The 13,336-nt window shown below is 34.7% G+C and overlaps 1 protein-coding gene across 2 annotated transcripts in view; it reads left to right on the forward strand.

The window, feature by feature from the left end:
• The window catches only part of LOC134539499 (tudor domain-containing 6-like), a 90,425-nt gene that overhangs the window by 6,531 nt on the left and 70,558 nt on the right, over window positions 1–13,336 (forward strand). Inside the window, exons 2-3 of one of the 2 annotated variants that reach the window (XM_063381578.1) lie at window positions 263–353; window positions 604–666. In XM_063381578.1, coding sequence (XP_063237648.1) covers window positions 263–353; window positions 604–666 — 154 coding nt within the window. The remainder of the gene's footprint in view (window positions 1–262; window positions 354–603; window positions 667–13,336) is intronic. The other variant, XM_063381584.1, reaches the window with a different exon arrangement.

The following is a 13,336-nucleotide window of genomic DNA, read 5'->3' on the forward strand; positions in this document are numbered from 1 at the left end:
GGATATGTGTAGTGTGTGAAAACCATGTTTTGTTGTGTATCATATTGGTAGCATGATAAATCATGAATGCCAACTGCCATTATGCAGAGTAGATGGGCAATAGACAAAAGGCTTCAGTCTGTTTACATTTAAGGACTTTGACAATTTCTCAGGGTAGATACTTGATGTTTGGTTTCTCTAAAAGTAGTTATCATTAAAAAAAAAGTGACTTAGGGAAGTAAGTTGAGTCGTGGCAGTGCTTGACATGTGTGTGTGCATGTAGGTTGGACCACCAAAGAGAGTGAGTTGACTCTTGCAGCGTCCCAGGACCAGGGCTGGAGTAGCAACAAGGAGTCTACACAGCGACCGCCCCGGTGAGTGCATAATCTTTAACCCGCCACACTTCAAACCATTCATTATGTTAGTTAGAGCTATTATTTTCATGTTTACATGTACTCCATTGCAGACCTTAGATTTTTACCGCCAGAAAACGCAGACTTGCAGTGGGCTATTGGACAGAACAGTAGCAAAGTTGTGGGTGGAATTGGCTCAGGTGACGTGCGCGGAGCTTCACTGAAACCTGTTGGACAGTGTACTCACACATCATGTTGGCTCTCCTTGTAGGTATCAACAGTCCCAGCGGAGCACGGCCTGGGGGCAGAACCAGCATGGACCCAGGAAGCCACGGTAAACCTCCCCCCATTGTGCTTTCTCTCATCCTTGCAGTGTTTGTGCTCGATGTTCTTTCGTCCTCTCCCCTAGGTGACGTGCACGTGCGTGGCTACGAGTTTTGTTCTGCCTGTTACTATCCTTGCCTGCTGTTGTTTTTGTTATTTTCTGCTGCCTGTAACCTGTGCTTCTCTAGCTGTCCGGAGGCATGCCTTACCTCGTTGAGTGCACTGCTGCTGTGCTCGGATAGCTGTATGCTTCGCACTGCCTTACCATGTGCTGCCTTCATGTTTGGTTTAATAGTAGCATCAAAGACATGAATTCTATTTGGGACTCGTCCCATGACTTATTATCACTAGGTACAAGATTATATGGTGGATTGCGATAAAATCAAAATAACATAGAAAAACATGTAAAAACACCGCATAACACAAAAATGCAATTAATGTCGTGGAATTAAGTAGTATTTAACCAAAACTTAATTCAAATCATAAAAAAAGTCTTTTATTGTTTGAAATTTGAGAAATTTTTTTTTCTGGACAATAATTGTACCAAAATGTATGGATCGGAAAAATTATTTAATTGATTTTATTGTGCATCTCTAATTGAATCATTTTGAAAACATGAATACTCCTTAATTTATTTTTATTGTTCTGAATGTATCTGTTTTAGACTAATTTATTATAAATTATTTTATCGTAAAAATGCAGCATATAAATTTTACCATTGTTTTGGTGGAGTAAGTAGTATTACGAAACAACTTTTATAAAAAATAGAAACACAAATGCAGAAATTCTCTGTCTTAAAAACGAAATTTGTCGAAAAATAAAACCATAAAATTTTGTCTCTGGTCATCATAGTTGCAGTGAGCACTTTATAATATCTAGCTTTGTGAGAAATGTTTTTCCATCAGAACATAGCTTACAGATTAATTTTTGAGAGCTGAATTGGCTGTTATATATTTTGAACACCAAGAAGTTTTACTTTTAAAACAACTCTCAAACTGCCATTGAAAAAATTAATATAGCTAAGATTTTGTGCTAAAGTTACAGTGCATACTAAAAATTTGCTCAAATGCAATGGAAAAGTTTGAAGTTTTATACAATAGTGGTCACATGGTGTGGGTGGAATGGTTTCATGCACTGAACTGACAAATGCAAGTGAATAAGCAGTGGTCACAGAGTAGCAGTCTTTCAGTTTACTCAGTAAACCAAACATTTCATTTACAACACTTTTTATGCTAGAATCTTTATGTATGTTAGGTATGTTACAACTCCTTTATTTTTACTAACTACGGAGCTCCTTTGGCTGTCTGTTGCTATCCATTTCATTTTGGGGGTGTGGGAACGGGGGGGGGGGGGGGGGTGTTATGTTTTAAGATTTCCAATGGATGGATGTTTCTGTGCATGCTCACTTCAGAAGTATATAATGGTATCTAATCCCTTAACCCTTTGAGACGTATGGACATATATTTACGTCCATACCGCAGTGATCCATTGGGAGTATGGACCTGTATATACGTCTGCAGGAATGCTTTCGTTAGTTCGGTCGTAAATGTACGCCCGCAACTCTGAAGACATTACTAGCCGTCTGCTGCTATCTTGTGGGGGTTCTAGGAACTAACTAATATGCTAGCACTCCACTCGGACGTATATTGAAGTACTGTGTGTTTGCTATTACACTGCTTTCTATCAACAAATCTCGAAAGCTTGCCACATCGCGCCGTCCTTCCCGTAAAATATTTGCAGACTCAAAGCTTCTAACAGGCTACAGAAATATATATATATTACCCGTGTCATGGCATTTTGTTATGTTTATAAAAATACTTTATTACCAGGAATATTTATTTTACCTTAAATAAACTGAAAACTATGAAAAAATAACGTTAGTTGCTTATTTATTGTGTACAACTGAAACAAAATGATACATCTTTATAATAAATACATTATGGGGTTGGAATTTGTATTTATATTGTACAGTTACTAAAGAATAAATTATACTGCTGCAAATTTGGTATAAATTCCATAAAACATTATAAACAAATTTTTTGTTACTCATTTCTTTGTCCTATACACATTAGTCCGCTAGGCATCTGCTTGATACAGCAATCTAGTGAAAAAAATGAAATAAATGTATAGGTAGAGTAAGGAATGGGAAAGGGCGGGAAATTAGTGTGCAGTTTGTCAAATATGTGAACGTTCGGTTTCTGTGATTTTGTGTATCGTAGTTATGGCATCGCGCAAAAGAAAGATTTATAGTGAAAAAGAACTCTAAGAAATAATTGCGAACTGGGAATCTGCAGGCGAAGACCGTGACTTGAGTGATAACAGTGATGCACAGTCTGTTGTGAACAGTGAATCAGAAAATGTGTCTGAAGAGGACACGGAGGTTAGTTTTTCTCAAAATATTCCCGTAAATATTAGAGACACTTTTCAGTGGCAAATGACACAGACTTTCAACCTGTCGAGCAAAGATTTGATTTGTCCCTTTCGGGAATTACAGACGACTTGGAACTGACTGATTATGCTACAGAATCTCATGTGTTCAAAAAATTTTTTGACACTGATTTTGTTGAACACATAGTTCAAGAAACACATAAATTTTATTTGTATGTGCTTAGTCAGTTCAATGTCAAGGAAAAATCTAAACTAAATAAATGGGTGAAACCTACAGCTTGCGAAATGTACTAATTTTTAGCTGTTGTGTTGCGCATGCCGCACGTTTCTAAAAAACCGTGAGAGTGAGTATTGGTCTACAAACCCTATCTTATCAACTCCAATCTTTGGAAAACTTTTTTCGCATGATCAATTTCTCCTTTTGCTACGACTGTTGTATTTTTCAGACAGTCAAAGCCAACCTGCCGGTGAACGGCTCTAGAAAATCAGCACTGTCATTGAAACAATGAAAATCAAATTCAAAACATTCTTCAAACCTTATCACAGGGTGGCCACCAAACCGGGAAAACGGGAAAAACTGGGAAAATGTCGGGAATTTGAAAGGGCCCGGGTAAAACCGGGAAACTGTCTGGAATTTTACTTCTTTCCTGGGCAAATGCTGCGGTGTAAATGCGCACAACTTATATAAGACGTACATCGCGGCGTCTGATAATCACGCGGCAAATATATACAGTGTCATGTTGGCAGCGACTGTAGTGTTCCCAGGCGTGTCATGTTTCTTCTTTCCTCATAGACACAAAACATCACTAAGAGGGGGAGGGGGAATATGAACCGCACTGCGGTGTGCAACGCGGGGTGGTGTTCTAATTTTTTCTCAGTAAAAGTCTTCGAGCAATGTTAGTCTTAGGCTGTGCAGTTTGTTAGGAAGCCATTGAGGCAATGTCTACTAGGTATTCCTGTTGTTATGAGTCGGAGTATCCATGGGCTACTGAGGATGTGAAAGACAGAACTTGTGCGAGATGCAAGATATGCAATAAAAGTTTCAAGATCGATACGATGGGTAGGGGAGCATTTACAAGCCATGCCAAATCTAAAAATCACAATAGAGTTATAAATAACCAATCAAGAAACCTGCAAGTTACAGAATATTTTTCCACTCAACCTGCTCAGGATGAAGCCAACGCTTTCTGTAACAAAGAAGTCCTACATTTGCACTTTTATTACTTTAATTTATACTAGTAGCTTCCAACGGTTTAGCGGTGTTATAAACTACGGTTCTTGTAATCCATCGCTTATCAATAAACTGTCAAATATGTCCAGTAACTAATGACACTGCACGTTTTTTTTTTATGAATATTCACAGCGGTGTGTTGAGGCCGGCCGATAAACCTTCCGCATTAACGTACCTTTAACGTCGGTAATGCTATGTTCACTTAAAATTTGTAAAATAATAATACTAAATGTATAATAATTATGTACACCAGAACCCCGATTTCACAAAAGCCGGATTTAACGAAGCAGTGATTTTACGAATACATTCTCGGGAACCGTCAAAAAATTGGAAATTTTGACCAAAATGTGAAAATCAGAAGAAAAAATATTTAAAAAAAAACTCAATGAAAGATCATTAAAATCTTTTAATTTTAACACACAGCGTATTTTTGTGTTGGCTTTAACGCTTCCAATAATGTTCATGTAAGAATAACAAAAAAAAATAATGGGACATTTCCTTTAGAAATATGGCAGCGGTAGTTTCAGCAACGCGTGTGGCCACACACTAAGCTCGCACTGCTGGCTGGCGGCAGCGGCTTCATGACGCCCTCCCCTCTAACATTCTTCAAGGCTAGCTCACACAAACCATCTAGTGTCCTCCCTTATGTTATAACACCCCAACTTCCCTCCCCTTTGAAAAACCTTCAGTGAGAAACTGCTCTTTTCACCCTCCTTTCGCCCGTAAAATTTTGCTACTGTGAATAGGGTACTGAAGAGTTGAGGGAGGGGGAAGATGGTAGTAAATATTTTCGGACCCCTCCTTCCCCCCCAACCCGCCAAAACAAAGTATGTCAAAACATACCACTTTTCACACCAAGTTAGAGTTCAGTCATCTCTGGCAAGGAATTTACAAGCTTTCAAACTTAAATATTAATGTATTTTAATAGCAGTGGTCCTATGAAAAGGGAATATACCGAATAAAAGCATGTTGGACCTCCTGCGGTCACCAAACAAAGCATAAACACGGCCCAATGCGTGGTGCAAAAAAATTGAAGAAAAGAAACCATGCCAAATCCTGAGGAAGATTCCTGGTTTAAGGAAAAAAAATCAGAAACCAGTCTTGAAAACTGTAAATAACTGGAAATTGAACTAAACCAGAAGAATCCAAAAAACTAGTGGTGCCACCATTAATACAAGTAAAGTTACTATTAAATGATACTTTAAAAGTTTCTGGAATTTATGATTCAGGTTCAAATGTGTCATTAATTAATGCAAAATTATTGAAGAGACAGCAAAAAGAAATTACAAGTGGTACACAAATGGTTAACTTGAAAACTATTAATGGTGAGAAGACAACAAAAGGTATAGTAACATTAAAAATAAAAATCTACAATATTGAAAGAATGAAGGATGTGTTTGTAGTAGATAGTGAAAATTTTAATTATGATTTTCTAATTGGTTTGGATTGTATAAGATTTCAAAATATTTAAAACAGGGGCGTAGGGAAAGGGGGGGGGGGGGAGAGATCATAGGGATCCAACCCCCCCTCCCAAAATGTGTGGAAGGGTTTTTTTTTTTACCTGAGTTGTGTTTGTTGTGGGTTTGGAAGTGAACAAGTGGGTAAAGGAGAACATCAGCCTGTAGGGGCTTTAGTAGGTCAAGCATTTACTCATTGGAAAAATGCAAAAAGTGACTTTAGACAGCATGAATCCACATCTTACCTCAAGAGATGCCATGTTTTTGCAGATAATTTTGTTTCTGTATTTCAAAGGAAGCGGGATGATATAATTCTCGCACTTGATTCACATACCTTTCCTACACTATTTTATTAATCAAATTGATCAAAGGTTCTTGCTTCACAAAAATGTTTTGTGCTCATTAGAATTTGTTCTGCCAAGGAAATGTGTTCACCTTTGACATTGACATTCGAAGCAACATTCAAACTCTACTTGAGCAGTATCCTCAAGACATATCTCAAACGGTGGCTGTTAATGAAGTCCAGATGTGGCGACGAAAGTGGCTACAAGAAAAGAACACTGTTCAGTTGCAGAGTGATTTTATTGAATCACTGAATATTGTGACAGTAATTTCTTCCCATTGACTCACAAAATGCTAAAACTGTCGGCTACTTTGCCAATGTCCACAGCATCAAGTGAGAGGTCATTTTCTACACTCCTTAGACTTAAATCATATCTGCGCAACAGTATGTCAGAAAACCGCTCGAATGGATTAGCATTGCTTACAGTTCACCGAGATACAGAAGTTGATCCTGAAAGTGTTTTGGACATATTTGCAAGGAAAAATCGCTGTATACTATTCTACAGAAAAATTAGAAGTGACTTAAAAAACAGATCTGTGTACAAAATTTAGAGTGCAGCTAAAGTTTTTACTGAATTGCAAAAATTGTACAAATCAAAAATGTACTTTATATCAAAACACAGTTATTAATGATGTTGCTAATGTTTTTACGTACATGTAAGTGTAAGATTATAAATTTTTTTTCAGCCAAATACATGTCTGGAGGCATAGAGAGGTGGGGGAAGGGAGGAGTGGCAAAGCAATTTTTGTGACTTTTGAGAAAACCAAATATTCTCGGAGTTGAATGTTATAGGTTGAATGTGCATACAGTACATATTTTGTGTTCAAAAGAAGGCCAGATTTTCTGGAGTTATTGCTACCTTCGTTATACTAAGGGTGTTGTAATTTTTTGTGAACTTTTTAAATTATAGTAAACAGCCTGCATCTGTTCCCGTTCCTCATCCTTTAGACTTAAGGAAATTTGAATGTCTTGTGATGCCTGAAGAGGACATGTTTCTGAATTTGTTTTATTTCTTTTGGAAAAGTTAATTTGTGTCATTTTAATATTCAAAATAAATAATATTTACAGCAGTACAATATTCAATGTTATATTATGAAAACTGCTAAAATAGCACCATTTTGCACGTAAAAATGCAAATTTTTTCGGGGGAGGTCCCCCGGACCCCGCTTCGTAAAGGGGGGGTGGGTGAATAGCCAAATGTTTAATCCCCCCCCCCCCCCCCCAAAATAAAATCCTGGCTACGCCCCTGATTTCAAAACTAGCTGCAGTACCCAGCGTTGCCCGGGCTGAACACAGGGTGAAGGGGAACTGTTTAGAGATAAGATGTAGTTAGTAATTGTCTTCTTAATTTTAATGTCAAGTGTGCAAAATAATTTATATCACTTTCAGATCCCGACAGACGTTCTGCAAGTTTATAGTTATTTACCTGGTCTGTATGTAATCTAGACTCTATAAAGCAATATAGAAAAAAACCTGAAAAATAAGGGATTACTAATATTGAAAAGATTCCATTATCTAGCTAAAGCTCGGCATGCATTGCAATGCCTCATTCAGTTTTTTTTTGTAATATGTTTGAAGTAGTTACACATATACAAATAATCTATCCATGTCTCTAAATATATATTTATCTCTATCTACATCTATAGTCCTATATATATATGTATCTATCTATTTATCTCTTTATATCTACATATATACCTCACACTATCTCTATGTATTCTATATGAGGGTACTGATTGCTTTGTTGTTAATATCACACGGGTGTTTTTTACTTGTATGGGAAAATTAAGAATGATAAGGCATCTAGTGCGTGGCAATAAATAGGAAATAAACATCTAGCGCCTGCGGCATTGTCAACACAAACTTTGTACGTGTACTGCATGTTGTATCTAACTCCCTCCAACGCATTTGATTCTAAATTGGACTTTTAGTAAGGATCCCTAATGTTATTGATAATATAATATAGTCTATAGCCTTCCTCTATAAATGTACTATCCAACACTGAAAGAATTTTTCAAATCGGACCAGTGGTTCCTGAGATTAGCGCGTTCAAACAAACAAACTCTTCAGCTTTATAATATTAGTATAGATGAAGAATTGAAGATCATACAATGTAGCAATCTGGAAAAAAAAAAGAAGTTAACCTCAAATGAAGAGGATATCAAAAACATAAACTACTCAAAAAATGATACTTCAAATTTAACAAATGTCAGAATTCCTAATGTATTTGGTGACAACAATGAAGAAAGAAATTTTTTACACTCTGAAGCATGGTCTTAGAAGGGGAGGTCTGGGCAGTGGCCAATCTGTTAATGCTTTCTTTTTGACCCCCTTAGTGACTGCATTAGTTCATTGAATCTTCGTCAAGCGCCACCTATGCTTCAGTCCGGACTTATAATTGTGGAGATATGAAGAAGTCATAATTATTTTAAAATTATTTGTTATTAAAATGAGATTTATAGATGTTGAATCTTCATATGCTATTTAACTATAAAATGATTGTTTTTTACAGTTATAAATACATGTTCTGTTAATTATGAATACATTTTCGGTAAAGTAATATGCAGGCTTGTTGGTTATGATAATTCTTACAATGTGTTTGTGCATTCTTTAAAATGAGTTTATAACATCATTCATTAACAAAATGCCTAACCGGTGTGTTGCGCCCTTTTGTAAAGTAAACTATGATAGCTGCAAAGAAAAATTCAGTATGTTTGCTGCACCAAAGTAAGAGGAACGTAGACTTTTGTGGCAGAAGGCAATTCCGAGAAAGGACTTCGTTTTAAAACCGTTGCATTATTTGTGCGAAAAACATTTTCACGGAGAAGACATTGCTTGGAAGATTACTCACAAAGATCAATCGGGCAAAATAATAGCTCAGGTAAATGAGTCCAGATGATGTCCACTATTTTATAGCAAATAAGCTAGGTAGGCCCATTATATGACAACATTTAACTTACAATAAAGGCCAATTAATTATTGTAAATTAGGCCTAAGTGATTTATTGAATTGTACATAAGCCTACAGTAGTGTTCATAAATGTACGTGCAAGGTAATTGTCTAGGATAAGGGACTCTTTTTATAAATTGAAAAAAAAAATTGAGTATAGTTTGAAACTTGAAAATTATTGTGGTATTTGTTTAAAGTAACGTAGAGACTCTTGAGACAAACGTAACAATAATGTAACATTGAAATTTGAATTAAGATCATTTTATAGTATTCGCCTCCCTTAGTACAAGCCTTTAAAATGATTTTTAGGAACTCAAATTATTTTTATCACCTTTCCTCCTTATGTTAGTTGATCATGCTTCCTGCCTGGTGGTTTTGGTTTTTTTTAGTAATTTTTTAAAATTAAATTGGCAAAAAACAACCAGATACGAAGGGTATTAAAACAGGGGGGTGGGGGTCATTATTAATGATGGTAAAAAAAAAATTCTGATTTTGAATGGATGAGTAGTAGCTTCGAATGTGACTATTTTAAATTTGTTTTCTTACGTTAAAAAAAACTCCATTGTAGACAATTACCATTGTGATTTGGTCTCCATTTTTTTAAGTTGAACCATTGGACATATGGGACCTTTGAACTTTGGTAATTTTATTTTGCGACATAGTTTAAGCTCTTGTTATAGTTAGTTTCATAGAAATTGATACTTTTACACAAACTGTTACATTATTTTCGTTGCTTGGCGTAGTCAGCTAGCGCAAATTTTGTACATAGGAGAGTTATTAGACTACTGTGTCTAATTAAACACTATATATATAAACTCCCGGAAAAAAGAATTAAAATTTTAGCATTACGAATCACGATTTTCAATAGCGCGTAGTTGGCCAACGTTATTAAGTTATGAAAATAATCTTTGAAAACAAGAACAAACATAACCTATCACACATCAACATAAGCCATTTTCTTGAACTGTGCACATAAATTCTTTATAACGTTGCAAATTCGTTGTATAATACCTACGTCTCTCCTCGAGTTTTTAAAAAAGCTACCAAGTATGTTTAACTATAATTTAAATGCAATTAACTAAAAAAAGTTAATAAAGCACAATGTTAAAACTGGACCAGTGTCTTGTGGTGCCAACGGCAGTTTCATGAACTACATCAGACAACAAGGGGGTCAAGAAAATACGCTTGTGTCCAGACCTCCCCTTCTTAGACCATGCTCTGAAGTGTTAAAACAAGAAACTAAAAACAAAAATAAATGTGAAATAAATTTTAATGAACAAATAAAGATGGATGGATTTGAAATGTTTGTAAACCATTTAGATTTATATCAACAATCAGAAATTTATAAGTTGATAGAAAAATACCAACCAATATTTGCTAAGGATAAATATGACGTCGGTACTGTACGAGATTATGAAGCTCATATTGACTTGATGGTGGATAAATACTGTTACAAACGTCCATACAGATGCTCGGTTGAAGGTAGAAAAGAAATAGAAAATCAAATATCAAAACTATTAAAGAAGAATTTGATTGAGGAATCTTATAGTCCATTTGCTGCTCCAGTAACTAACATATAAAAAAGATGAAAATAAAACAAGTTTATGTATAGATTTCCGAGAATTGAACAAAATTGTCGTTCCTCAATCACAACCTTTTCCATTGATTGAGAATTTAATGGTCAAAACTGTCAACTGTAAATATTTTCTACATTTGACGTAAATTCAGCATTTTGGTCAATCCCTTTGAAGATTCCAGATAAATACAAAACTGCATTTGTTACACAAGAAGATCATTTTCAATGGACGTGTCTCCCATTTGGATTAAAAACTACACCAGCCATTTTCCAAAGAATACTGAGCAACATCATAAGAAAATACAAACTCTAGTTTTGCAGTAAATTTTATTGAAGACATCTTAATTTTTTCGAAAACCTTTGAAGAACATATACATCATTTATCAAGACTACTGGAATCAATACAAACAGAAGGTTTTAGACTAAAATTTTTGAAATGCAGTTTTGCAGATAATTACGCCAAATATTTAGGTCACATAATAGAAAACAATTCAATCAGACCTCTAAAAGATTATTTAACTGCAGTCAAAAATTTTCCTATTCCAGAAACAAGAAAAAATGTACATCAGTTCCTAGGAAAATTAAAATTTCATCATAAATTTGTACCACACAGTGCAATTATCCTTGACCCATTACACAATTTACTACGAAAAGATGTGAAGTTCATATGGCCCGCAGAATGTCATTTGATAAAATAAAAACACTGCTGTGTTCAAAACCAATTCTGAATATATTTGACCCTGAACTACCAATAAAAATTTATACTGATGCCAGTATCAAAGGAGTGGGAGCGGTGTTGAAACAAGAAGATGAAAATGGAAACAGTAAGCCAGTCGCTTATTTTTCAAAAAAGTTAACTGCAGCACAAAAAAAACACGAAAGCTATACATCTAGAATGTCTGGCAATAAAAGAAGCTGTGAAATATTGGCAGCACTGGCTTATGGGAAGAGAATTTATGGTATACTCAGATCATAAACCATTAGAAAATATGAATATCAAGGCTAGAACTGATGAGGAACTAGGGGATTTGACGTATTATTTATCCCAATATAATTTTAAAATAAAATATAACCCAGGAAAATCAAACCAAGAAGCAGACTGTTTAAGCAGAAATCCAGTTCTAGAACCTTATGATAATACTGACGATTTCTTAAAAGTAGTAAATTTAATAAACCTAGAAGATATAAAATATAACCAACACATAAATCTAGACCTCCATAATGGAAGACTTATATTGGAAAATGAAATTTACTACAAAAAGAACAAAAGAAGAAAGAAAATCATACTGTCAGAAAAACTTAGCAAAATTTTAATAAATGATGTCCATGATACTTACTGCCACATTGGGAAAACACAGATGATAAATAAAATAACATTCTACACAGCAAAGAATATCATTGCAAATATTAAACAAACTTGTGAAAAATGTGAAATTTGTATAAAAAAACAAATAAAGGAGGAAGTCAAAATATGGCTTAATGTCACATTTAGGTCCAGCAACATACCCATTTGAAATTAATATCTATTGATACCATTGGGGGCTTCGGAGGAAAATGGTCAACAAAAAAATACTTGCATCTTCTGGTTGATCATTTCACAAGATATACTTACATTTTGACATCAAGAAATCAAAGCTCCAGTGATTTTATTAAACTAATACAAACTGTGACTCAACTTATAATATTGATATGGTATTAACTGACCAATACCCTGGCATAAATTCCAAAGAATTTAAACAGTTTTTGAAGAAGGAAAACATAAGACTGGTTTTCACTGCTGTGGATGCACCATTTTCAAACGGACTTAATGAAAGGCTAAATCAAACGTTAGTTAATAAGATAAGATGTAAAATAAATGAAAATAAAAAAAAACAGCATGGTCTACTATTGCACATAAATGTGTAGAAAAATATAACGAAACAGAACACACAGTCACGAGATTTGCTCCAGAGTACCTTTTGGAAGGTGAAAACGTGAATATTCTACCACTTTAATTGAGATCAAGATGTACAAAAGATCTAAAAAGAAATAGGAAACTAGCTCTAGAAAACACAATAAAATCTCACAATTATAATAAAAAAATATTCGACCTACATAGAGAAGAATTTGAATTGTAAGTGGGAGATAGCGTGTACGTAGAAAATGGAAATCATCTAAATAGGAAGAAATTGGATGAATTGAGGATTGGACCATACAAAATTGTGAAGATGATTTCAAATTCAGTCTATGAAGCTGATGCCGGACACAAGAAAAAGGAATCAAACCTTTTCCACATTACTAAACTATCTCCAGTGTTTGTTAGTAAATGAACAATTTGATGTTATTTGTAATTGTTACTTTCTAAAAAAAAAAAAAACTAGGGGGGGGGGGGGAGATGTAAAGAAAACCATTTCGCTCATGTGCGAACTCTTTTCTTTCAGTTTGTCTTTGGCGTGATACAAACAAAGCCTACTAAATATTGTGACATTTAATTAAATGAAAAGTGAGAGTGGATTATGATTATTGTGAACAATATACTTTCTTGAAGAGAATATTATCTATATTTGTAAAAATATGAAAAAAACCTGTAATAAGGGTTTTAAATGTTGTTTCTTTCGTTAAATAGAGAAACACAATTACATCTTTGTTTCATTTTACCAATTAACCAAGAGTGAAATGTTATTATATATATATATTTTTTATGTAATACTGTTTGTTTACTTTATTTATATGGATTAGTGATTTGATTGTACTGTA

Source organism: Bacillus rossius, chromosome 1 (genome assembly GCF_032445375.1).
Source record: "Bacillus rossius redtenbacheri isolate Brsri chromosome 1, Brsri_v3, whole genome shotgun sequence".
NCBI lineage: Eukaryota > Metazoa > Arthropoda > Insecta > Phasmatodea > Bacillidae > Bacillus > Bacillus rossius.